This window comes from Marmota marmota, unplaced genomic scaffold (genome assembly GCF_001458135.2).
Source record: "Marmota marmota marmota unplaced genomic scaffold, marMar, whole genome shotgun sequence".
Classification (NCBI taxonomy): domain Eukaryota; kingdom Metazoa; phylum Chordata; class Mammalia; order Rodentia; family Sciuridae; genus Marmota; species Marmota marmota.
This window is the reverse complement of record NW_026000019.1, coordinates 18003047-18030552: the sequence shown is the minus strand read 5'-3', so window position 1 is coordinate 18030552 and position 27506 is coordinate 18003047. Positions and strand designations below refer to the sequence as shown.

At 35.1% G+C, this 27506-nt stretch overlaps 1 protein-coding gene across 11 annotated transcripts in view; it reads left to right on the top strand.

Moving 5' to 3' along the window:
- Positions 1-27506, top strand: part of Rabgap1l (RAB GTPase activating protein 1 like) — a 592157-nt gene that overhangs the window by 166848 nt on the left and 397803 nt on the right. For all 11 annotated transcript variants that reach the window (XM_048810001.1, XM_048810002.1, XM_048810004.1 and 8 more), the window contains one exon: positions 7877-8027. In XM_048810001.1, the coding sequence (XP_048665958.1) occupies positions 7877-8027 (151 nt within the window). The remainder of the gene's footprint in view (positions 1-7876; positions 8028-27506) is intronic.

Below are 27506 nucleotides of genomic sequence, written 5' to 3'. Positions count from 1 at the left end.
GCAGGCTTTAAACAGATGTGTATAAGAGACAGATATATATATATATATAAAAGGTCACATTTTTGACATTGCCAAATCTATTATCACTTAAAAGGTAATATAGAGGTTAGAATTAATCATTTTATCATCAATTATATAGACTGTAACACAGTCTGTTTTATTCTTTCTGTCTTAAATTATTACTCATTTTGGTGTGGGGGGCTACCAGGGATTGAACTCAGGAGAACTCAACCACTAAGCCACATCCCCAGCCCTATTTTGTATTTTATTTAGAGACAGAGTCTTACTGAGTTACTTAGTGCTTTGCTATCGCTGAGGCTGGCTTTGAACTCACAATCCTCCTGCCTCAGCCTCCAGAGCTACTCGGATTACAGGCATGTGCCACTGTGCCTGGCAAATTATTACTTTATTTTTTGGAATATTTTTCCTGGAATTATAAAAAAAGATACTCTATTTATGTTATTATGTAATAAATACTCTTGTAATTTTAAGACAGTTTTTTATGTAAGTTTTAAAAATTTATATATGACAGTAGAATGCATTATAATTCTTATTACATATATAGAGCCAATTTTTCATATCTCTGGTTGTATACATAGTATATTCACACCAATTCGTATCTTCATACATGTACTTTGGATAGTAATGATCATCACATTTCACCATCATTAATTACCCCATGCTTCCTCTCTTCCCCTCCAATCCTTCTGCCCTATTTAGAGTTCGTGTAAGACAGTTTTTTTTTTTGAAGATGACCAGAACTGTCATATCTCTGTCCTCCATACCAGTACAGACATAGAAACCTCGAATTATTATTGAATCTGTACATCAGGTTAGATGTATGCAGGCTATCCAGGAGAGACTATAAAGTCTAGGCAGAATCACACATGTTTCGTATAGAAAAGTGGAATAAAGAATACTTAAACTTTCTTTTATCTTCTTTAGAGATGTTCCCTGTGATAGTCTTCTGTATACATCCTAAGAGATTCCTGAGTTAGGATTTAGGGAGTAATTATTTACAGTTCCCAGGGTTTGAAAGTTTATGATTTCTCATTGTGAAATCCAGATACAAGGTTTATTTATTCTGACCAAAGTGTTGGACCTATTATGTTTTCAAGGAAATACCCTGAGAGGAAGGGAGTGTCAGCTGCATCTTCTTTTTAAATGAAGAAAATTTCATTTTTGTTTATCCTATTCATGTAAAAGTGAACATATCAAATACGAGTATGAAGATGTGAATTTGGTGTCAACATACCTTATATCTAATAAGAGATATGTTAAATTATTGTATAATGGTGTATTAAGAATTGTACTGCAAAATAAATAAATAAATGAAACATTAAAAAATATAAAGCTGAAAAAAAGAACATATCTTAGACAATGTGTGTAACTCATTAACCAGTAAGATATTACAATTAATCAAAATGACTGTTTGATATAGAGTCATAAGATCTTTATTGGACAGTTCATTTGCACACTAACAGGAACATCTGCATAACTGTGGACAGAAACTATTTGCAATGCTATCAGTTTTCAATACATTACTCCTATCTGTTGAGAATTTAAACTATAGTCAGAGAGAAATTACTATTCTCCCCAAAACAAAATTAGACTATGCAAAGACTAACTAGCCTATCAAAGATAGAAGAATCCCAGCTGGAAAACCTAAAGGTGCTAGGCTTTTTAAAGAGGTTTTAATGCAGAGAACTGGTTTATATTGAGTTAGAAGTCTGAAAAAATGAAAAGGATATGTTGAAGTAACCAAGATAGAGGAAGCAGCTAAAACCTCTGGAACACGAAAAATAAATTAGAAGTGTTGTTACCAGAATCTAGGAACTCAAAAGGAATTTGAGGATCTGTGTGGGACCTCTGAAGAGGGGTGCACATCTGGTTGCTTAGACTCCTGAGGATATTCAGAGCAGCTAAAGTTTGGAAGGAACTGTTAGGAGAGGACATTTGGTTAGTTCTTCACTTTTGAAGTGACATCCCAACTCTGAACTAGAGGAGGGCACTATATGATTGATGGTTGTGCTTCTTCGAGGATGTTAATTGGTATTAGTATTTCTTAGCAATTGTGATATAGCTCGTACTTGGAATGCATTCCCTTATTCCTATTTTATACTTTCCAACTGCACCTGGCTATTTCTTATTGGCAGAAGTTAACCTGGAAACCATCTTGGCAGTTGAGTCTGGGATATATAGTTTGCAGATTCTCAGGCCTTGCATCATTGAATAAAAATATACGAAGGTGAATTTGTAGTTGAGAAGAAGTAGGTTAGGGTTGAAAATAGCTTATTCTAATTCTCACTCATGCATGTATATGGGCTAATTAAATTGGATATTGACTTTTTTTTTTTTTTGGTACTGGGGATTGAGCTCAGGAGTACTGAATCATGAGCCACATCCCTAGCCCTATTTTGTATTTTATTTAGAGATAGGGTGTCACTGAGTTGCTCAGTGCCTCCTTTTGCTGAAGCAGGCTTTAAACTTGTGATCCTCCTGCCTCAGCCTCCTGAGCTGCTGGGATTACATGCATGTGCCCCACTGCACCCAGCTAATTGGACAGTCTTAAAACCCATGCTCTTAAAGTAGGGACTGATGAATTAGGGGTATTGAAGAATCAAGAAGAAATAGCACCAACAGCTTACTCTATTAATCTCCTTCATCTTTTTATTTTTTAAGTTTATTTTTCAAGTTTATGGACCTTTATTTTATTTATTTGTTTTTATGTGATGCTGAGAATTGAACCCAGTGCCTCACACATGCTAGGCAAGTGCGCTACCACTGAGCCATAACCTTGGTCCAAATCTCCTTCATCTTTTATCTGAAGGTATACTACAAAACAAACAAACAAGAAAATCCTGGAACTAATAAGTGAATTTTTTAAGGTCAGTACGTGAACACCAGTCTTATTTCTGTATACCAACAATGGAAAATCAGAAATGAAAATTTAAAGATGTATGAATACACCAGAGGAAAACATGGGAAGTTGGAAAGATGTCAAAGATCATGCAGAAAGCAGGTCAGTGAGATAGGAGGACCAAAATAGAAACCAGGTGAACTAAGTTGATTAAGGAAGTAGTAATTAAGTGATGATAGTTCAGTTTACATGAAGCCATAGAATTCCACTGGATTCAGCACTTTGGATGTCACTGGTGTCTTTGGTAAGAACAGCTTCAATAGAGAGGTGGGAGTGAAAGTCCAGTTGTGCCAAAGAGGAAGAGGAATCTGTAGATATAGATAGCTCTTGAGTAGTTTTGCTATAAAGTGATAGTAAAAATTGGGAACACGTTAGGAATCAGATGCGGGTTTAGAAGTCATTAAAAATTGACATGGGCAATATAACATGTTTGCATGTTAGAAATGGTCTAGGAGAGAGAAAAGTTGATGATGTCAGAGGAAGATGACAGTTGCAAGAATAGTTGATAAACAGGGAAGAAGAGGGTGAATTTGTTGACTAATAGAACCGTTATACCCAGGAGCACAGATAGGTGATTGCAACAGGAGGAAAGGTGAGACATGGCTATAAAATCACTGAGTAAAATACTTACGATGTGTCAGGTACTATTTTAAGCACTTTACATGAGTTATTTCATTTAGTCATCACAATAGCACTCTAAAGTAGGTATTATTATTATCTATATTTTAGAGGTGAGAAAACCAAGGCAAACCTATATTAGATATTGAATATGAAAATGCATAATAACAGGAAATATCAGGAAATGGATAACTTAATCAGTCATTGTGTAAAGTTGGGTAGGTATGTAGTTGGATCAATTTTTATAGGCACATTAGAAGTACTAGTGAGAGAGTCAGTAGACTAGGAAACGGATACCCTTGCCCAACCAATACTTAAAACTTCTAGTCATAATTTTAAAGAGATCATGAGGATGACAGTTTCATAAACAGTAAACACAAAATTGAGATATAATTGATACATGCTTCTATAAACATTGCAAACCTACATGTCAACAAATGTGAACAAAACCCAATAAATCCTCAAGTGCCAACCACCCAACTTCCGTAGTTATCAAAAGAGAGATAATATGAAAAAGGTTTTGAAACTAAGATTGCTCCTGATTATTTTTTTAGTGAGGTAATTTTGAGATAGGAGGAAAACTGGTTTACAGAGAAGCTAGTTGGGAGGGAGTCACATGATTGATAGGTCTATGTCAAACTCATTGGCCTTTAGAAAACTTGCTGTATCTTTTCCATTTGAAATGTTTTTCCATTTATTTGAGTCATTATTGCAGTTGTGTCATGACAATGGATATGAAAAATGTAAAACTTGCCTAACCTAGAAAAATTTATGTCTGTTAAACAAAGATTAGTAATTTAAAAAATTGCTCTCAGAATTTCTCTTTAAAACATTAGTATTCATTAGATTTAGAAATATTCAAAGTCTCAGCAATAAAAGGTGGCATTTATATGAAGATAGTTTTGTAATTTGTTAAGGTAAAGCACTTGTGCAGGGGCCTACACATTGTGCTTTGAGGAAATTTTCTTTTAAGTGGAGAGACAGCCTGTATTCTCAGTGATCTTTTAAATGAAATGTAGCTGAAAATATTTTGAATTGATTCTAAAACAACTAAATGAGTATATTAAAATAAAGCAAAACTGTTATAGATAAAAATTAGAATTCGTGTATTTAAAGATACTCCGAAAGCTACAAAGGAAAATATTTAATACTAATTTTAAATCACCAGAAAAAATAAGGATAATATAGAAGACTTAAGAACAGATCATATAATAGTAATGGGTGGCTTTATAAAAGATTGGAGTTTCGGTATAGTGAAGAAAGAGGGAGAACATTTGTCAGGGGAGATCTTACAAAAATCAACTACTGTAACATTTCTTAAGTTATGTATATAAATTCTGCACATCCAAGTCTTCTCATTGGATTGTGGTGACAATTGCTGAGGTTATGACATTTTGGAAAGCAACCAGGTTTTGGGAGAAGCATGTAAGTTCAGACTATGACATGCTGGTATTAAGGTGCTTTGAATCTTCTGGAGCTCACAATCCCCAAGCAGAAGTGATAATGTGAGAGCGAAAGTGTTAGATCACTGGGGGCAGAGTGGAGAAGGAGCTGGGGACACCTAAGAGACATGGAGGATTTCATGGATTTCATGATGGGCATAAGGAAGGAGTGCTTTGTCACTGAGGCCAAGGTCACTAGTAAGAGTGGTCAACAGTGAATGGACTGAACATGTCCCCTGAATTTAGTGGCATGGAGGGAGGTCTAGATTACTTTAGTGAAAACTTTTCAAAGAGAAAAAGAGAGAAGCCACATTAAACTGAGTTTGGGGAGAAGAAATAGAAATGAATGAGTATATAACTCTTTTGAGAGATTCCTTGTTGAAGGGTAGGAAACAACATGAGATTTATGTGGAATTGAATGAAGATTTCTTGTACCTAGAGGTATTAATTGGAGTTTCAGTGTAGATTCAGTGATGACTTGTTGAACTACATACATCATGTAGCAAATGTTTTATTTAATTATATTGAATCCTTATATGATAATTCAAATCATTTTGCCTTTCAATTTAGAGAAAATGAGCTTATCCCTTTGTGTATTGTTGCTTTAATTAATTCAATTTTCTGTACCTCGAGTATAGAAATTCAGTGTCCATCACACCATATGTTTTTCTTATCCAAAATATGATTAGAGCCAAACCTTAAGTTCCAAAAGATCATTTCATCACTGATCCTGGTGCTCTTGTGACATAAGATTCTTTGGTCATCTCAAATTTAATTGGATAATAAAGAAAAGTCAGGTGGAAGAAAGTTCTAGGTGTCAAATGGTTTTCTCAGCTTTAACTCTTGAAAAGAGTAATTAACACTCTTCTACTTAACATATTTTGTCAATTAGATTTAATTATCATGTTTTTACAAATTATCTGAAGTAATATTTTAATTTAAATCCATAAGAGAAATCTAAAGAATTCAAATCATTATTGTTTTTTGATGATGAAATTATTTAAGGTCATTGCACATACTTCAGGCACCATAGGAATATAAAAGGGACTCTTTCCTCTTTTAATTCTGTTACAGATCTCCAAAATATCTTTTTGGAGTATACTGTTCCATATTCTTTTCCTGTGCATGTTTAAAAGCAGGTTTCAAAATACTGTATTTAAAATCATTCCTCTGTACTATTTTGAGACCTGTTTTTGTCACTTAGTGTAGTTATGTTCTTTAATAATGTTAAATCATGTAAGCCCTGCCTCTTTTTACTTTGAGTTGATTTAAGGCCATCTGTATTATCAGCTTGGGTTCTCTGACCCAACAATACAAAAGTTTAGCTAGCTGAAAGCAGAATGGGTATAAATCTGATGATTTATTTAAATACTGATGTGACAAGTTTATTTGAATTCGTTGAAGTTATGGAAATAAGTATAGGTTTTGCCAAGATATGCAGATCATGGCAGTGTGAGGAAAAAAAAATTGAACATATTGTGTCAGAGATAGGGCATGCCAAAACTGGGGTCTGTGCTAGAGATGAAAGAGTGTGCATAATCTAGAAAAGTAGGTGGGACACCAATTTTGGAAAGCAGACATACAGATTCCATGACTTTCAGGCTTAAATCTTGAAACCAGAGCCTGGAGTAGGCCAAACCAGAATAGATCATCAAGTTTGGAGTCCAGATAGTGTAACCAGAGTCAACTCTAAGAGATAAGTAAAATCTGAGCAAAAAAGCATAGAATGTAGCTCTAGATTCAAGCTAGGCACCCGGAAAAAGATGAGTAGTGGAATTACATGAGACTGGGAACTATAATTCAGTTTCTTGTCAGGTTATCATAGTATCATACCTATATGTGTTCATGGATTTTAGGCCAAGAAACATTCACCTTGTTCTGATTTTAAACACCCTTGAGAATGGGTTATGCTCATAAGTGTGTGTTGTTCTTGTGGCAAGGTGGACTTGTATAGGTTCTGGTGCCTATAGGGAAGGGTAAGGTCCATCCTTTATGGAGCACTTGTAATTAAAATAAGGCAACAAGACAAATTCCGAAGTGCAAATAATGAACTATTCTTATCAAGAAGTTCATTTTAGATAATTTTTAATCTGAAAGATCCTTCACATGCTGAAACAGAGTTCCGAGAGAGGTAACCAAGACATAGACTTCCCAGGGGAATATGGGTCAGAATGTAGGTGTCACAGGAAACTAAACTATGTATATTTCATGCCTTCTATACTGTGGAGCATACTTTTCGCACTTGGTCCAGTGGACCTGACCTCAGAGAAAAGAGTGTAGTCAGCATGTGGTAGGCCTGTGATCCACTTGATAGCCTACTAGCCATCCTACCAAACTATTTATCTCAGGGGATTCAAATATTTGTCTTTATGCCTTGAAATGCTGCTAAGAAATATGTAACTAACATTCATTATTCTGAATAAGTTCATGGGGTGATTCAAAAAGTACATGAGAAGAAGAAAAAGCTTTCCCTTAAGGTAGGATAACATGGCTTACCAGGAACTAAGATAGACTAGACAAAAACAAAAACAAAAGTCAAAAGACATCATAGAGCTTGAACACTACTCTTGTTTCATGCCTGGTCATTTTTCTCTTGACCCAGGCTCATGCTCCCCACCCCACTTTTGTGTTACTAAGAATTGAACACCTCAGGAGTGCTGTACCACTGAGCTGTGTGCCCAGCCCTTTTCTTTTGTTTTGAGACAGCTTCATTAAGTTGCTGAGGCTGGCCTTGAGCTTGTTATCCTCCTGCATTAAGTCACTGGGATTACAGGTGTGCTTCACCATGCCCAAGTCCAGGCTCTAATTTTAATATAAACTAGTAAATGCCCTTTCCATAGCAATAGCAGTTCAGGAATGGTAAAGGGAATATGAATGGTTTATTTTCTTTCTTCAGGCACAATAACCTTGGTGCACGACCAAAAGGGCTACTGACTTTGGTGAAGAGTGGTGTTCCTGAAGCATTGAGGGCAGAAGTATGGCAGCTGTTAGCGGGCTGCCATGACAACCAGGCGATGCTGGACAAATACCGAATTCTTATCACAAAGGTAGGACACTCTTTTCATATTATTTTCATGGAGCATCTTAAGTTAATTCTGTTTTTCATAGCTCCCACAAGTCATAATGCTTTGAACTTCTGTAAAAGTAGTTATTTTGGTGTTGTGCACTTAATACTTCTGACTTTTGTTTTGGATACTTGTTGAATAGTGGTAAGTGATGTTCATATCATCTATGAGCAATTTATGCCTAGGTTTCATTTTTTTCATTCAAGTGACTTTATGATTTTTTTATTTTACATGTTTTTTTTTGATGGACCTTTATTTTATTCATTTATTTATATGTGGTACTGAGAATTGAACCCAGTGCCTCACACGTGTGAGGCAGGTGTTTTACCACTGAGTCACAACCCCAGCCCGACTTTATAAATTTTATTTACCAAATTGAATATACGATTGGCTCTTGGTATCCTGGGTTTTGCATCAGCAGATTCAATGAACTGTGGATCCAAAATATTTGGGGGGAAGGGAAAGCTTGTGTCTCTACTGAACACTTAAGCTCTCCCCCCCTAAACAATACAGACTAATCAGTACTTACATAGTATTTACATTATATTAGGGAATATAAGCACTCTAGAGATGGTTTAAAATATACAGCCGGATTTACATAGGCTGTATGTAGATGCAATTCCATTTTACATAAGAGATTTGAACATAATTGGATTTCCCAGGACCATCCTGACTTCAGATGAGCTAGCTACAAATATGAGGGTTCCCATAGACTCCCTGAGGTTTGATAATTTGTAGCAATGACTCAGAACTCAGCAAAGAGCTCTACTCATGATAGTTTTATTTTTTAATAGCAAAACAGTGCAAATCAGAATTAGCCAACCAAGTCTATTGCCCTTTTAAAGAACTTTCCCCTAAGTCCGAACCATGATTCTACTTATGTCCTTTGACCAGAATTCTGTAATAATAAGAAAGAGTAGATATTTGGAGGACAACTGCCATTCTCTGCTTTAGGTTGCTTATTAATAGTATTTGAGATTTGTCTTAGAATAATTTGTTTTTAAAATACATGTACATCTTAGTTTATATTCAGAATGGCGAATGTTACTAGTTGCCATTTGAGATTGACTAGCATTGTGTAATTAAGATTGTAATATAAATATTTCCACATTCAATTATAAATATATGACAACATAAACTTATGTTATTTCTATTGTTAACAGTACAATTTATTAAAAACATAGTTTTCCTTCAGACATTATAGAAATGTGTTACTCTGATCATGTGCCTATATTCAAGCTCTCAAGTCATAATGTTTCTGACAGGACGTACAATGGAATACTTAATTTCATTCTCTTCCTTATATCATAGCCAGAGATAATAATAAGATGAATACTGTCATTATTTCTAAAAATGATTTTCTTACTTTTCTATGTTTAGGAGTAGAAATGAGACAGCAAGTGCTTGTAGCCAAGAGCGTATTTGTGTATTTTGGGGCTTACCACCCCTCAGTGGGAAGAGAACAAACATGCAGAGGATTTTCAGTAAGAAGTGCTTCCATATTTGGCACTTATTGGTCATGGTTCAGCAGCTGTTAGTCTCTTCTTTTGCTCCAGTTAATTTTTTCTATCTATTAATGGAATGGCAAGATTTCAAGGTCAGTTAATGAAATGTTCCAGCTTGAAGAAACAGTGTTGCTTCATAAAAACCTTACTAGAGGCTCCAGGTTGCAAGGAAAGAAGGAATACAAAGTGTTTATGGAAAAGCTACTTTATGACTTAGCTTCTATGAAAAAGTCATCTCTCTATAGTAGGAGTGCTCTAGATGAGAAGCAGAGGCCACAGATTACCTTCTGAAACACTCATCCAAGGGGAGTGAACATGTAGCCTTCAGGCTGGGTCTAGCCTGAAGAGTTGTTTTGTGTAGCTATCAGAACATCCAAGAATGATATCCATCTCTGGCTCAATTTGACTTTCTTTTGCTGGCACGATGAATCACTGAGCAATAATCACATTTTCATGTATTCTGTGGCATTTGATATGGGGAGGTTATGTATATTTTAGGGCAACTTGAATTTCATCTAGTGTAACAGAATTATATATGTAGTTTCAGTAATTATATGACATGTGTGATATAATTTATCAAATCTTGTGGTTAGTACTTATAGCAAATATTAGGTTATAGCCTTTTGCTCTTTTGTAGAAGTGAATTTGTAACATTCATACTTAGTACTTTATTAGAATCCAAACAAACCTTTAACTGAAAAACTTTCAGAAATAACAAAATTACCATAATTTTCTTCCTACCCCTTGAATTTATTTTCCCCCCTGAATCTTTTCTTCGAGAAGTCTGTACCTTTTCATTTTAAAGCATTTGAGCTTTGTTGTTTGAAAGACCTCTCCCAAGTATTGAGTATTGGAATCAGTGTGTATTTCTACTTTAAAATGTAGAAACTTCCAGTCACTGTTAGACCAGGATGCAAGAAAAGACCACTGACTCCAATTAAAATCAAATTAAAGCAAGCTTATTATTTCCTCCGGCTGGGCTGCCTCTCCCAACAAAAACCGCGGGAACAAGACAGCCTTGCATTTTTCTTGCAGCCCAGCTTTATAGCCCAGAAAGTTACACAAAGAGGGGTTACATGAAGAGTATAACACAAAGGCTAGTTTACATTTTTGCTGGCCCTGACATCAGAATTTATGAAGGTCATTAGAGCCTCAGAGAGGGTCATTATCTGGCCAGGGAAGGCCAAGATTTATGAGTCGTCACTAAAGTTTCAGAGAGGGCTGCTATCTGGTCAGAGAGACCCAGGCATGGGTGAGTTCAAGGCACAGGCAGGCATTCCCAGCAAGTGTTCAGAATTTGCAGTAATTTATAGTAAAGCCAAAATTATCTTCTCATGGCTTTGTGGTGAGATGGCTCCCAATTTTAAGAGAAAATCAGGCTGGATCTATCATCACCTGACTTTCATAAGGACACATGAAGTGAATAACACCTGATGAAAATCAATTATGAATGGTCAGATTTGTCTGCACCCTCCTGCCCCCAGTGAATATCCTGGAATATTTTGAATCCCAAAACTTGACTTTGTAGTGATTATATGAGTTATTATTTTGGTGATTATGCAAATTCATATATCATAAAGTAAAATGATATCTTCTAAAAAATATTCTTAAAGGTTGTCTGATATAATCAAGACCACAAGGTAAGTATTAATCTCATTCACTTATTAATTCATTCAATAACTTCTTTATTATTAACAAAATTTTTTTCTTTTTTAAAAATTTTAATTTGTTATATATGACAACAGAATACATTACAATTCATATTACACCTATAGAGCACAATTTTTCACATCTCTGATTGTACACAAAGTAGAGTCACATCCTTTGTGTCTTCATACATGTACTTAAGGAAATGAATACCATCACATTCCATATCCCCTCTCCCTTCCCCTCCCCCCCTTTTCCTCTTTGCCCTATCTAAAGTTCATTTAATCCTCCCATTTACCTTCCCTGAAGCATATTATGAATCAGCAGCTTAAATCAGAAAAATCACTTGGCATTTGGTTTTTTGGGATTGGCTAATTTCACTTAGCATTATATTCTCCAGCTCCATCCATTTACCTACAAATGCCATGATTTTATTCTCTTTTAATGCTGAGAAATATTCCATTGTGCATGTATATCACATTTTCTTTATCCATTCATCTACGGAAGAGCATCTAGGTTGGTTGCACAGTTTAGCTATTGTGAATTGTGCTGCTATAAACATTGATGTGGCTGTGTCCATGAAGTATGCTGTTTGTAAGTCCTTTGGGTATAGACCGAGGAGTAGGATTGCTGGGTCAAATGATGGTTCAATTCCAAGTTTTCCAAGGATTCTCTATACTACTTTCCATATTGGCTGCACCAATTTGTAGTCCCACCAGCAATGTATGAGTGTGCCTTTTCCCCCACATCCTCGCCAACACTTACTATTGTTTGTTCTTAATAGCTGCCATTCTGACTGGAGTGGGATGAAATCTTAGAGTAGTTTTGATTTGCATTTCTCAAATTGCTAGATATGTTGAACATTTTTTTCATATATTTGTTGATTGATTGTATATCTTCTGAGAAGTTCCTTGGCCCATTGATTGATTATTACATGTGGATTTCCAGTTTTCCCAGCACCATTTGTTGAAGAGGCTATCTTTTCTCCCATATATGTTTTTGGTTAGACTCTGTGTCCTCTATTCTGTACCATTGGTCTACCAGTCTATTTTGTGTCAATACCATGCTGTTTTTGTTACTATAGCCCTGTAGTATAGTTTCAGGTCTAGTATAGTGATGCCACCTGCTTCACTCTTCTTGCTAAGGATTGCTTTAGCTACTCTGGGTCGCTTATTTTTCCAGATGAATTTCATGACTGCTTTTTCTATTTCTGTGAGGAATGCCATTGGGATTTTGATTGGAATTGCATTAAATCTATATATTGCTTTTGGTAGTATGGTCATTTTGACAGTATTAATTCTGCCTACCCAAGAACAAAGTATATCTTTCCATCTTCTAAGGTCTTCTTTAATTTCTTTCTTTAGTGTTCTGTAGTTTTTATTGTAGTGGTCTTTCACCTGTTTCATTACGTTGATTCCCAAGTATTTTATTTTTTTTGATGCTATGGTAAATGGGTAGTTTTCCTTATTTCCCTTTCAAAGGATTTGTCACTTATATACATAAATGCATTTGATTTATGGGTGTTGGTTTTGTATTCTGCTACTTTGCTGAAGTTTTCTAGAAGTTCTAGAAGTTTTATGGTTGAATTTTTTTGAGTCTTCTAGGTATAGAATCATATCATTGACAAATAGTGCTAATTTGAGTTGTTCTTTACCTATCCGTATTTCTTTAATTTCTTTCGTCTAATTGCTCTGGCCAGTGTTTCAATAACTGTGTTAAACGGAAGTGGTGAAAGATGGCATCCCTGCCTTGTTTCAGTTTTTAGAGGGAGTGCTTTCAATTTTTCTCCATTTAGAATGATGTTGGCCTGGTGCTTAGCATAGGTAGCTTTTACGATGTTGACATATGTTCTCGTTATCCCCAGTTTTTCTAGTGTTTTGAACATGAAGCAGTGCTTCTATTGAGATGATCATACGATTGTTATCTTTAAGTCTATTGATGTGATGTATTACATTTATTGATTTCCATATGTTGAATCAACCTTGCATCCGTGGGCTGAATCCCACTTGATTGTGGTGCACAACACATATCTTTTTGGTATGTTTTTTTATTCGATTCACCAGAATTTTATTGAGAATTTTTGCATCTATGTTCATTAGAGATATTGGTCTGAAGTTTTCTTTTTTTGATGTGTCTTTGCCTTGTTTGGGAATCATGTGATATTGGCCTTGTAGAATGAGTTTGGAATTGCTGCCTCATTTTCTAGTTCCTGAAATAAATTGAAGAATATTGGTATTAGTTCTTCTTTAAAGATCTTGTAGAACTCAGCTGTGTATCCACCTGGTCCTGTGCTTTTCTTGATTGGTAGACTTCTGAAGGCATCTTCTGTTTCATTGCTTGAAATTTATCTGTTTTAATTGTGTATATTGGGCTGGGGTTGAGGCTCAATGGTAGAGTGCATGCATAGCATGTGCGAGGCACCGTGTTTGATTCTCAACACCAAATATAAATAAATGAATAAAATAAAGATTCATTAATGTCTTTTAAAAAAATAAATTGTGTATATCATCCTGATTCAATTTGGGCAAATTATATGACTGTAGAAATTTGTCGATGCCTTCAATATTTTCTATTTTATTAGAGTACAAGTTTTCAAAAATAATTTCAAATTATCTTCTGTGTTTCTGTAGTGTCTTTTGTGATATTTCCTTTTTCATCATGTATGTTAGTAATTTGAGTTTTCTCCATCCTTCTCTTCGTTAGCATGGCTAAGGGTCTGTCAATTTTATTTACTTTTCCAAAGAACCAACATTTTGTTTTGTCAGTTTTTTTTTCAAGTGTTTTCTTTTGTTTCCATTTTATTTATTTCAGCTCTGATTTTAATTATTTCCTGTCTTCTGTTGCTTTTGGTGTTGATTTGTTCTTCTTTTTCTAGTGTTTTGAGATGTAATGTTAAGTCATTGGTTTGTTGACTTTTTCTTTTTTTTTAAGGAATGAACTACATGCAGTCAACTTTCCTCTTAGAACTGCCTTCATAGTGCCCCAGAGATTTCAATGTGTTGTATCTGTGTTCTTATTCACCTCTAAAAAATTTTTAATCTCCTCCTTGATATCTTCTGCAACACATTGTTCATTCAGTAGCACATTATTTAGTCTCCAGGTGTTGGAGTGGATTTTATTTCTTACTTTATCATTAATTTCTTATTTCATTTTATTATGATCTGATAGAATACAGATCTTTTTTATATTTGCTAAGAGTTGTTTTGTGGCATAGTATATGGTCTGTTTTAGAGAATGATCCATGTGTTGCTGAGAAGAAAGTGTATTTGCTCATTGAAGGATGAAATATTCTAGATATGTCAGTTAAGTCTGTTATTGATTGTATGATTAAGTTCTGTAGTTTCTTTGTTCAGCTTTTGTTTGTAAGATCTATCCAATGATTAAAGAGATGTGTTAAAGTCACCCAAAATTATTGTATTATGGTCTGTTTGAATCTTGAACTTGAGAAGAATTTGTTTGATGAATGTAGATGCTCCACTGATTGGGGAACATGTATTTGTAATTGTTAATTCTTTTTTGTATATGGTTCCTTTGAGCAGTATGTAGTGTCGTTCTTTATCTTTTTTGATTAACTTTAGCTTGAAGTCCACCTTATTTGATATGAGAATGGAAACACCTGCTTGATTCTGTAGTCCATGTGAGTGTTATGATTTTTTCCAACTTTTCTCCTTCAGCCTGTGGATGTGTTTTCCTATGTGATGTGTCTCCTGGAGGCAGCATATTGTTGGCTTTTTTTTTTATCCAATCTGATAGTCTATGTCTTTTGATTGTGAATTTTGGCCATTAACATTCAGTGTTATTATTGAATATTATTTGTATTCCCAGCCTTTTAAAAAAATTTTTGGTATTTAACGTGTCTTGGTTTCTCCTCTGATTAATTTTTCCTTTAGTGTAATACCTCCCTCTGCTGATTTTCATCATTATTTTTCATTTCCTCTTTGTGGAATATTTTGCTGAGGATGTTCTTTCTGTATTGCAGGCTTTCTAGTTGTAAAATCTTTTAACTTTTGTTTGTCATGGAGGATTTTTATTTCATCATCAAACCTAAAGCTTAATTTTGCTGGATATAAGATTCTTGTTTGAGGTATGAAGACATGAAATGGTGTGAATATACTCTGTAAACAACCAGAGATATAAAAAATTGTGTTCTATATGTGTAATAAGAATTGTAATGCATTCCACTGTCATATATAATAAACAAACAAACAGATAAATATTCTTGGTTGGTATCCATTTTCTTTCAGAGCTTGGTATATGTTGTTCCATGATCTCCTGGCTTTGAGTATTTGGGTTGAAAAATCTTCTGAAATACAAATTGGACTCTCCCTATATGTGATCTAATTCCTTTCTCTTGCATCTTTTAAGATTCTATCCTTATTCTGCATGCTAGGCATTTTCATTATAATATGCCTGGTATAGATCTGTTGTAATTTTGTACATTTGGTGTCCTGTAAGCCTTTTATATTTGGAATTACAATTCATTCTTAATGTTTGGGAAATTTTCTGATATTATCTCATTGAAGAGATTGTGCATTCCTTTGGTTTGAAACTCTGTGCCTTCTTTTATCCCAATTACTCTTACATTTGGTCTTTTGATGCTGTCCCATAATTCATGGATGTTCTGTTCATAGTTTCTAACTGTCTTCACTGTGTGATCAACTTTATTTTCCTGGTTGTATACTTTGTCTTCATTATCTGATGTTCTTTCTTCCAAGTGATCTAGTCTGTTGGTGATGCTTTCTGTTGTTTTTTATTTGATTTATTGTATCCTTCATTTCAAGGATTTCTGACTGGTTTCTTTTCAGAGTCTCTATCTCTCCCTTGAAGTAATCTTTTGCAACCAGTATTTGCTTTCTTATATCTTTGTTGGAGTGATTGATTTTTGCCTGTATTTGCTCATTTAGGTCATTCTTTAATTCACAGATAATTTAAATTATGAACCTTCTAAACTCCTTCTCTGACATTGTATCAACTTAGCTGTCCATGGGTTCTGTTATTATAGTGTCCTGGTTTGTTTGGGGCACTTTCCTTCCTTGTTTTTTTATGTCGTCTGTGTCTTCCTTTCTTGCAATGTGGATCTGAGATATTACAGATTGTACCCTATATTTTTGTAGTATCCGTGCAGATTGTCTGTACCTCACCTTGATGTTGGGCTTCCAGACACTTCTGGTGTCCCTCAGTGTATGGCACTGCAACTACAGGTGGTGGTGGTAATAGCCAAGGTAACTCGAGATAATAGTGGAGGTGCCCCAAGATGGATGTAGCGTCTTACAAAGATGGGGCTGAAAGGGTGGGCTTACTGTCTTTGGGATGCCTGCTCTGAGATGCAGCTGCTTCTAGACCCTGTCTGTTGTCAAAAAGTAGGTGCTACTGCGTGGGGAGGGCTGTGGTGATGTGTGCAGTGTCCCAAGATGGAAGTGGGTTAGGCTTGGGCTCCCAGGTGTTGGCGGGTGGTGGACTCAGACCTACCGTGGGCCTGGGTCCCACGTATGTCAGTGTAGGTGGATCTGGCCAGGGACTGGGCTCTGGTGGTGGTCTGCTGGTTGGAAGAGGAGGCCCAATGCTGGAGCCTGAGCTCCAGCAGGTGTGTGACAGTGGTGGGATGGACCTGGGCTCACCCTGGGCTTGGGTCCTGCGCTAGTTGGTGTACTATTGAGAACATTTAGTTCATAATATTCATCATTTTAGTCATTTTGAAATGTGTAGATCAGTAATGTTTATGCAATGCTGTATAACCATTTCAGTTGATCTAATTGCTGAATATTTCCATCACAGCAAAAATAAACATGGTATCTTCAAGTTCCCCTCTCCTGTCCCTTGGCAAACATTAATCTACTTTGCTGGATTTGCCTGTTCAGCATATTTCATACAAATAGAACCATACAATATGTAATCATTTATGTCTGGCTTCTTTCTTTTAGCATAATGATTTCTATGTTCATTCAGGTTATGGCTGAATAATATTCCATTTGTATGGATATAATATTTATTTTACTTGAAGGCTTGTTTTTGCTTTTTGGCTACTATGAATAATGCTGCCTCAAACATTTCTGTACAAGTTTTTATGTGAACTTATGTTTTTAGTTCTCTTGAGTGTAGTTGCCAGGTTGTATGGCTGATAAGTTTTAGTATTTAGGGGACCTGCCCAACTGTTTTCCACTACAGATGAGCCATTTTGTGTTCCCAGGAGCAATGTATGAGAGTTCTAATTTTTCCACATCCTCACCAGTACTTATTATTTTCCTATTTTATTTTATTACAGCCATCCCAGTGTTTATGAAATGGCACCTCAGTAGGATTTTGATTTACATTTCCCTAATGATTAATTATGAGCATCTTTTCATGTGCTTGTTGGCTAGTTGTTTAATCTTCTTTGGAGAATTATCTGTTTAGTATTGCCCATTTTAAAATTGGGTTGTCTTTTTATTGTTGGGTTGTAAGGGTCTTTATAGATTGAGGATACCAATCTCTTATCATTCAATTACCCTTAACTGAGCATCATCTACGAACTAGACTCTGATTTCTAGGGCTACATAGAAGAAAAGTGTTCATATCCTTGGGGAGTGCAGCCAAGGAAGAGCCAGGTCTGTGCACAGGTAGAATAAGATGTTATGATGCAAGTTACAATATTTGTCTTAATCAAGTGTGCAGAACACAGGAGGTAGTAATGTCTGCTCTGCTTGAGTTGAGCCAAGGAAAACTTCACAGAAGAGAATGTCTGCCCTGGAGACTTAAGAAATGTCTGAGCAGGAGAGGAGAGAAGATGCAGTATAAGGAGTGGCTTCTGTAATAATTCAGCTGCTGATTAGTGATTTAGCCTGGACCATCCAGGGAGCCTTACAGAGTAAAATCAGTGTGTGTTCTTTTTCCTTCCCCCACTTGTACCCCAGTGGACCAGCTACAGATACTCACTATTCATGGATCAACCTTTGTCCCCTTCTTAAGTAGGAAGAACTTAATAAAAGTTTCTGTTAGAACAAATATACACAGTGGAAATCCTCAGAAAATATGTATTATATCAAAATGACACAAGAGATTATTTAATTGGTCATCTAGATGTAATAAAATTTTAACCAATAATATTATAGTGTCTGTTCAAAAATATTTGAGTACCTATTGTGTGCCAGATATTGTGTGAGGATGGCAATATATATTGATTTTTTAAAATCAGTTAGTTGAAAACCATCATTGATGGCTAAAATAAAACATGTATAACTTGCAAAAGACTAGCCCAGTTTTATAAATGATAGAGAGCATTTTCCCAGACATGTATGAGAGAGCAAAATGGCCAGTTGTTAAAAATGTTAATCTTGGTGATTCCTGCCAAAAATCTTTTTTTTGGGGGGAATAATAAGCAAAAAACAACCATGAGAGTGACCTGTTTTAAGATTCTCCAGGTTCTTTGCTTTCTTGAGCATTGTATAGACAGTTAAAGTTTCATCATGTTTATTCCTGTCAGATTATTGGTACTATGCACAGTAAAGTCTTTCTTCTCTGTTCTCCAGTGTATTATTGTAGCAGATGGCTTTTAATAAAACATCCAAGTAAATAAAGTTTTACTCTAGAGTAGTAGAATGTACTATAAATATAATACTGTAATTTCTCAAAGGGAAATGTTTAAATCGGTATTTTTCTTGAGATTGTGTAATATTTACTGAATATTAAATTGAAGAGTAAAATGATTGTATCAGTTCATGTAATTCTCAATTTGATAAGTTTTCAACCAAGTAAATGTTTGCTCCTTCTTTACATGGCTTACTTCTTAAAAGTTCTATGCAGCTTGTTAGTCAAATAATACTCAACATGAGATTCCATTGTGAGACCATTGCTTAGTCACAGGCTTCTCTGTTCTCTGTCATCACCTGGTCTAGTTGTAGAAATTGAGCTTTTTGATAGAATGAGGTTATTCCAGCTGGGTCTGTACTATTGGTATTTGTAAAAACCACAGGCTTTTGTTCGGATAGGTTACTGATGTTTCTTCAAAAAAAATTTATAGTTCTTTAAAATACACTAACCTGAGAATAGTATAACCAAATAAGTAAATAAATAATATTGGCAAGGAGAGAAGAGTATTTCTTAATGCTTTGTTCATGTAGCTACAGGAAAGTTTTTCTTTTAAAGAAATAAAAATTTAATTTTTAAATTTTGAGACAGGACATTATTAAGTTGCTTAGGGCTTTGCCATGTTGCTGAGGCTGGCCTTGAACTTGTGATTCTCCTATCTCAGACTCCCCATTTGCTGAGATTACAGATGAGTGCCACTGTGCCTGGTAGCCGGATTGTGTTTTCTTATTACATAATTATATCTTTGCTTATTATTATTTTTTTCATACACACACACAAACACACACGTATTTACTTGTTGAAGGACAATTAATTAATTAATTAATATGTGGTTCTTAGAATTGAACCCAGTACTTCATACATGCTAGGCAAGTGCTCTACTACTGAGCCGCAACCCCAGCCTGCTTATTATTATCTTTCCATGGTGTAATTTTTATCAAATTTCTTTGGTCCTCATCTCCTGATACTTCATAGTTATAATAATATCTACATGTATAGAAACTATAGTTATATGTGAATGTGAGAACCAATAGTTTCCCCATTAACTCCTTAGCACTGATGTTTGTATAAAAATTAAAATATATTCTTAATTATTTTTATGCACTTAAGCGATTTGTTTAATTAGTAACTAATATAATTTTTGTTGTCCTTTAAGTATTAGATTTTGAGCTACATTATGGAAAATTTTCATGCTATACATTTAGAGTAGGAGTATATGGTTTTTGAGGGAAGCCTTGGTGTTCTTGTTGAGCATAGATCATTCTGTGACATAACAGAATCTGTACTATTATATAGCTCTAGCTGTGTTTATAGCTGGAGATTTAAACAGAAAATGAAAGCAATGATATCTCTTAAATCTCATAAATATTCAAGAGCCCATGATTGTACCCTTGGATCCCAATTTCATAATAACTTAATTGGCTTTAGCACAGATTTCTAGAATGTTATTTATGTTTTAGTGGGTAATGTCATGTGGTAAGTTTTTTGCAAGACTTATGGTTTACCTTTTCATTCAAATTTTCATTTAGATATCTTTACTATTAATCAGTATCAAGATAAAAGAGGGGATAGGTAACAGATACCTATGAAATTGGTCTCCCAAATCTACCTTTCTAACCCCCATCCAACATGTTACACATTTTTGCTTGCATTTGGTAAATTGTTTCATTTAGCAGCTTCTTGCTTGATTAGTTGACAAACCACTTTCTCAGTGTCTTTTGCTCTTTCTGTCTCTTTATAGTTGTCCTCTGTCTCCCCATCCTACCTCCCATTCTCTTTATTAGTTGTCTCCCTTTTCTAACTGTTGATAATGTGGTTCTGAAAAGTGATTTTCGTTATTTCTAGTTTCATGTTTGTTCTCTGTGAATTTCTCAGATAAGCCTGCTTTCTAGTTGTGGGGCTTTTAGTTGATTTTTAAAGGGACAAGATAATATGCTATGTTATCCTGGAGAGACTGTCATTTTGTTGTACTTTGTATCCCCAGAGTCACCTAATGAGCAGGTGATGAATGATTAAATGAATTAAACTCCATGGGGCAGCACTCTGTGATTAAACAAGAAGCAAACAGCCCCCCCCCAAAGGTAAAAAGAAAAAAAACAAAGGAGGAATTAATTGACTATGGTATTATAATTTAGGGAATTGATTAGAAGTTATTTAATGAGTAGCTCCTAGGGATCAGACAGAAAACTAGTTTTGAAAAACTGTCTTTTCAATATTTTTCAGTTTTTTCACTAGAATTAGTTCATTTTACTTATTATTTATGAAATACATAGTTGTTAATATGCACACAGAAACACAAACTCTGAAATATGACTTGTAGTACTTCCCCTGTTGCAGACTCATTTCCTAGGTCCTACTTCCTTTTCCTATCACATAGAAAAAATAAAAAGAAAACCCAAAAGACCACTGAGTGAGCATATTTAAGGTTATTTTGATCTTGGCAAAATTCAGTTCGTATGTGAAATTTCTGGAGTTTATTCAAAAGAATACTATATACATTCCATAATTGGGATATTATTTGTGGTGCAAATTTTTTTTTAGACTTTAAAGTTTTATTCTGTAAGCTGGCTTTTGATTTAGCTAATATGTTATTCACTTAATGTATTCTTTTTTTTTTTAAATAACTTTATTTATTTTTATGTGGTGCTGAGGATTGAACCCAGGGCCTTGCACGTACAAGGCGAGCGCTCTCCCGCTGAGCCATAACCCCAGCCCTTAACTTCATTCTTTAGTTTGATTCAAATTAAGTATAAGATCAATTATTTCAACTAAAGTAATTATATTATAGCAATTTATTAGGATTCTTGGTTTAGTTACCATTCCCTTCTACACTATATCTTTACTTTTTCTAGATTCATAGTTTATTTTATTGGTAATATTTCCATTTAGCACATGGTCACCTTTGGTTTTTATGTACACAAATTTTTATTTCTGAGGGGTAAAGAGTCTAGGTTACAGTTGATCAGAATTTTTTGTTCCTGATTTAGAATGTCATGGGGGTGCATGCATTCTTTCCTAAGAGAGCTTTAATTGTTACTATGTCAGAAGAATTCAGTCACTTCTACCCTTTGACAAGCTGATCTCTGACGTGTGTATGGAAACTGCTTAATCTTTTAATAGATGACTAATGTTTTGAAGACAGCATCTTGAAGCTTTTATCCTGATACCTGCAAAAATGATGTGAAAAGGAGCAATTTCCATTTAATTCTTTTAAGTCTTCAGTTCTTGTGTGGAAAAGTAGAATGGCAGTTTGGGATCAAAAACTTACTCTAGTTTTCCTACCCAACTGTACAGTGGGTATGTAGGCCTGTAAGCAAGGTGCCAGTTCTCCATAGTGACCTATAACTGAAGTTGCTGTAGCTTTCTTTACATTCCAGGACCCTCAGATCTTCCGACTTTGATGTGTTTCAAAGCTAAAGTACTTGTGGGGGCGGGGAGGGAGCATGTTTACAAGAGTTAAATCTCATTCAATCTTATAAATCTAAACTTGCATTCAAAATGGTAATTGATCTTTATTATAAATTATTTCAAACCAAGATTTTCTAGGTAAACCATATCAGAACCTTACATTACGGATTTGCTGAACTTTCCTGGATAATATACATATTCTGTATTCCTGTTGAGATTAATAACACATGTTTTGATATTGAGGTGCAGTTTTTCTAACTCACTTCTGTGAAAAGACCTTTTCCCATTTGAACAGAAAATAGATTGAGCTTAATCCTGGAGAAAAGATGATATGTAACTATGACCAGAAGGGAAATCATTGTTCAGTCCCAGTGGCACTGTGTAGTCTTGCATGAAGTGTTCTGGGACTAATTAATCAGGAAGCAACTCTAATTAAAAAGGAAACTGCTCATCAGCTGCCTACTTAGGCTATTTGAAAGAAAGAAGCTATAGACTTGGCTGCTTGTATTTCAGCTTTCTTTAACTGTCAATGTCCCATTGAAGGGAATCATTTAAAGATTTTTAGCAGACATTATTTTGTAGTGATATACTTTGAAAGTTAATGGACTTCTTTTTGCATGTAAATTTACATAAAAGCAGTAATTTTGGAATTGGAATGTTGTAGCTGATCTATAAGGCTTTTAAACTTTTAATCTTACCATGTTTTTTTAAATCCTGGGACAGATCATCTACTTAGAAATAATACTAGTAGACAATATTTGAATATGTGTGTAAATATATTTAAATATAGACAAACTGATATGAATTTGTAATGCAAGGCCAAAAAATAGTCTAATTATAGGTAAATTTAGTTATTTTAATCATATTGACATTTCCAATACCATAGCAGTTCATTTGGCTTAGCTGAAGTCTTAGGGAAGTACTATTCAAAAGAGGATTTTAATTTCATGAGAGTATGTGCATTACATATGTGTTACATGTGTTGTTTCCAAACTGGTTTGTGTTTGTATGATGATTATTGTATCCATCATATCAGGTCTTTCCTAATTTACCAAATGAAAAGTGATTATGAACTACTAATGAGAATTTTATAATTGTTTTTGATATTGCTTTTGTCAGTTTTATCTCTTTTGAAGTTTGTATTAATACACATACAGAGGTTTTTCAGTTTTTAAATGGACAACTATTTGGATGAATTAGGAAGGTAAGAACTAATCAGTATAGGTTGTTACTGCTCTTCCTTGTATCTGTCCTATCTTTTCATCTTCACCCACTGGATCACAATACACTGAATGTATTTTTATGAAGTCAGCTAGACTTATAGCCCTTTGGGGAATCCATTTCCTGTCTGTTACCTGAAATCAGTTATAGTTCAGGGTGGCAAACTTGTGCACATGATTGCTGCCACAACACAGTATAATGTTTACAAACTTCATGGCACACTTGGCCAGGGCAGTCTTGTGAATAATGGGGCAGTTGCTTTTTAACAGGTAGATGCTGTTCTAATTCAGTTTGTTTAAACAAAGAAAGAAAATTGTTAACCCAGAAATGCTACTAACTATTTTATATGTGATACATCTGATATAAATAAGACTGTTTTGAATATCAGTCCTGTAGCCAAATGCTTTTATTTGAGTTTTATATCTCTGGGTTTATTTTTTATTTATTTTAAACAGTGGATATGTGAATTTGTATAAAGTTACACAATTTAGTTACTCAAATATTCACTCTATTTCAAGTATTGTTGTATGTTCATCTAACATTAATTTTTTAAATTTATTCTTAAGTTTTAGGTGGACACAATAACTTTATTTTACATTTATGTGGTGCTGAGGATCGAACCCAGTGCCTCGTGCATGCTAGGCAAGTACTCTACCACTGAGCCACAACCCCAGCCCCACCAACATATTAATTTTAAGAATTGATTTTATGTTACATTAAATTTTGTGACTCATGTATAGATTATATTGATTTTCCATAATGATATTATAGTTAACATAAAAGTCTAAACATTTAAGTAACTGACCCAAGGTCAAATAGAAGATATGTGCCAGAAAGGGAAATAGAAACTGGGGTTACTAATAAATAATTTATGATTTCTAATTCTAATTTGAAAATTGCTTGGAGGAAAAAAAAAATATATATATATATATGTATGTATGTGTGTGTGTGTGTATATATATACACATTTTTTTTTTACAGTGATAAAATTTCAGATTTATCAGAGTTTCCATCCATACTTAGAGATACTTAGTTTACCTTCAGGGACTAAACACCAAGAGGTTCTCGCTGGCTTTGCAGTGGTGGGGATTCAGAAGCCAAGGCCTGAGAGCTCTTAGCAGTGCTTGTTTGGCTTGTGGTCGGGTCCGCTCACTGGTTCTCAGCGTGCCCTCATTGGTGCATTGAGGCAGTGGAGGATGTGAGGGTGCTGCAGCATGGTGCTCAGCCTTTCCCAGTTGACGCTCCTTTTCTAAGTAGGTGTTATATTCAAACTCAGCAAGGTAGCAGCTATTATTTCAACTGATACTGTTCAGGTAACTATAGAATGATCTTACTACCGTGTAGAGGAAACATTCCCATGTTGGTAATTTTTATCCTATTTGAACCTGTTTCAAGGTGCTTAAGTCACTGGATAATTCTTGAATATGGGGGTTCTCTAATGGCATATCAATATTTGAGAGAGTGACAATTAAGTCATGGCTATGTCCTTTTATTTTGAAGGTGGAGATGTTTTCTAAAAATGCCTACAGCAGTGAAGCATCCTTGAAAAATGAGAGAAAGTTGTCCTTAACCTTGGTAGTCTTAGGGACACTTTGAGGAGATTTTAGTCCCATAAAAATATGACAGCAAAATGCATACCAATATTATATCATTTTGATAGTGGGTAATGTTTAAATTTAGAATATAATTTACAGGACCACTTCTATACCTACCTTCAAGTCTTGATTTAATTATTAAAACTTTCAATTATTAAAAATCTGTTGTTTATTTACATTCAGTTTTAAATGATTTTTTTATTTGTCAGAAACATTATCTAGACAGACTTTTTAAAAATTTAATGTGCATTTATATTACCTGTAGATCATGGTAAGAAAAAGAGACAGGGAGAGACAGAGACAGAGATTGGGATTCTCATTTTTAGCAAAACTGTCAGGTGGTACCAGCTTTTCTCCTAGCTCATGTACTGCACTTTGAAGCAAGGTTCTGGGTCCTGGACTATAAACTGAAATGTTCCTGAAATATTTATTTTTAAATACTTTTATTATCGTTGGCAGATCTTTATTTTTATTTATTTATATGTGGTGCTGAGGATCAAATCCTGTGTCTCACACATGCTAGGCAAGTGCTCTACCACTGAGCTACAACCCCAGCCCCTGAAATATTTTTTAAATGATTATAGCATAGTGAATGCACATGATTATTTTTGACTTATTTTAATTTTGAGAAAAGAGAAATATGCTAAAAAGTCATACTGTATTTTACTAATAGTTAAATTTTTTTGTAATTATGACATTTTCTCATTATACTTGCGAGTCCATAGCATAGTTTGTTCTTATTGTGAAAAGATGAGACAATATAGTTAAAAATGAAAATAGTTCCCAGGCACAGTGGCTCATGCCTATAATCTTCTCAGCAGCTTGGGAGGCTGAGGCAGGAGGATTGTGAGTTCAAAGCCAGCCTCAGCAAAAATGATGACCTAAGCAATTCAGTGAGACCATGTCTCTAAATAAAATACAAAATAGGGCTGGGGGTGTGGCTCAGTGGGTGAATGTGCTGAGTTTAACCCCTGGCACCAACCCTGCTGCCAAAAAAAAAAAAAAAGAGTTATATTTCTTATCAAAAGAATATTAAATAAAATGTTACATAAAATAATATTATTTTCATAGGCTAACCATGAAAATAGGCTGAAGACTGATGTGTTGTTAGGTCTGAGTTGTTTTTCCATAGCTTCTGTGTTTATGTAACACCTAAATCATCTGATATTTGGCTTTTGCTTGATGGAAAAGTAGGAAGGAAAGTCAGAGAATCAAAGGAGTGCGATGATGCTTCCGGACAATTTCTTTCTCTTGGATGTTGGCTGTCCACTTTCATTTTTGATTCAGGCTTCTTCTTTAACTCTCAGAATGTATAGATGCTTTTAAAAACCCAGGGAGGAAAACTTTTATGGAGTCCAAGGAGCAGAATTATATTTTTCTTCTCTTAATTTTCATTCTTTACCACTTAACCCATCACATTTAAAGCATAATGAAGTTATTCCTGGGAAAACACTTTGTTTCCAATTCCTTCTGTCAGGTTAGATCGAGAGAAGATGCCTGTAGTGCAGCCAGCAGCTGTAGTAAGTTAGTGTATTCTATAATGGAGAGAGTTCTCCCTTGTTATGGAGTTTAGGTTATTGGAGGGCTTTTTTTTTTTCAAAAGTGTGTGAAATGTAATTAGAAAGATATTTGGACACCCTTCCAAGAAAACCTAGCCAGTTTCTTTACTGTGGAAATGAAGGGATGCACTAAATGCCTTAACTCAACAGCCTCTTTATCTGCATTACCTTTTAGAAATCACTCCCAAGGCTGGGTGTGGTGGAGTGCCTATAATCCCAGCCACTCCAGAGGCCAAGGCAGAAGGATCCCAAGGTGGAGTGCAGCCTGTGCAACTAGGCAATACCGTGTCTGGGAATAGAAAATAAAGGGGTCTGGAGGTGTAACTTGATGTTACATCAAAAATTAAAGGCTCCATCCAAAATTAAAAAAAAAAACAAAACTGAGTTTAGAGGTTCTTTTTTTTTTTTTAAAGAGAGAGACAGAGAGAGAGAGAGAGAGAGAATTTTTTAATATTTATTTTTCAGTTCTTGGCGGACACAACATCTTTGTTTGTATGTGGTGCTGAGGATTGAACCCGGGCCGCACGCATGCCAGGCGATCACGCTACCACTTGAGCCATATCCCCAGCCCCAGCAAATGGAAATTTCAAGGTCCTTTTGTCCAATCTACTGATTTAATCTAGACACATCACCCCAATTGGAGTAAGGGCAGAGCAGAGCCACCGCCCGCGCCTGCAAGGTAGGCAGACCTGCGACCGACCAGCAGAACAGGCCCAGGGGTCCGCGGGCGTGTTAGACACCTCACACCAATTGGAGGAGGGGCAGAGCAGAGCCCCCGCCTGCGCCTGCAAGGTAGGCTGACCGCCGCCCGACCCTGCAAGGAAGACTTTTCAACTATACAAGAGCAATATAAATATATATGGGAAAAAAACATTTCAAAAACACAACAGTTTCACCAAGCAGAAAGAAACGCAAGCAGTATGAAAAGACAAGGAAAGAAAGGACCACAAGCAATGCAGGTCA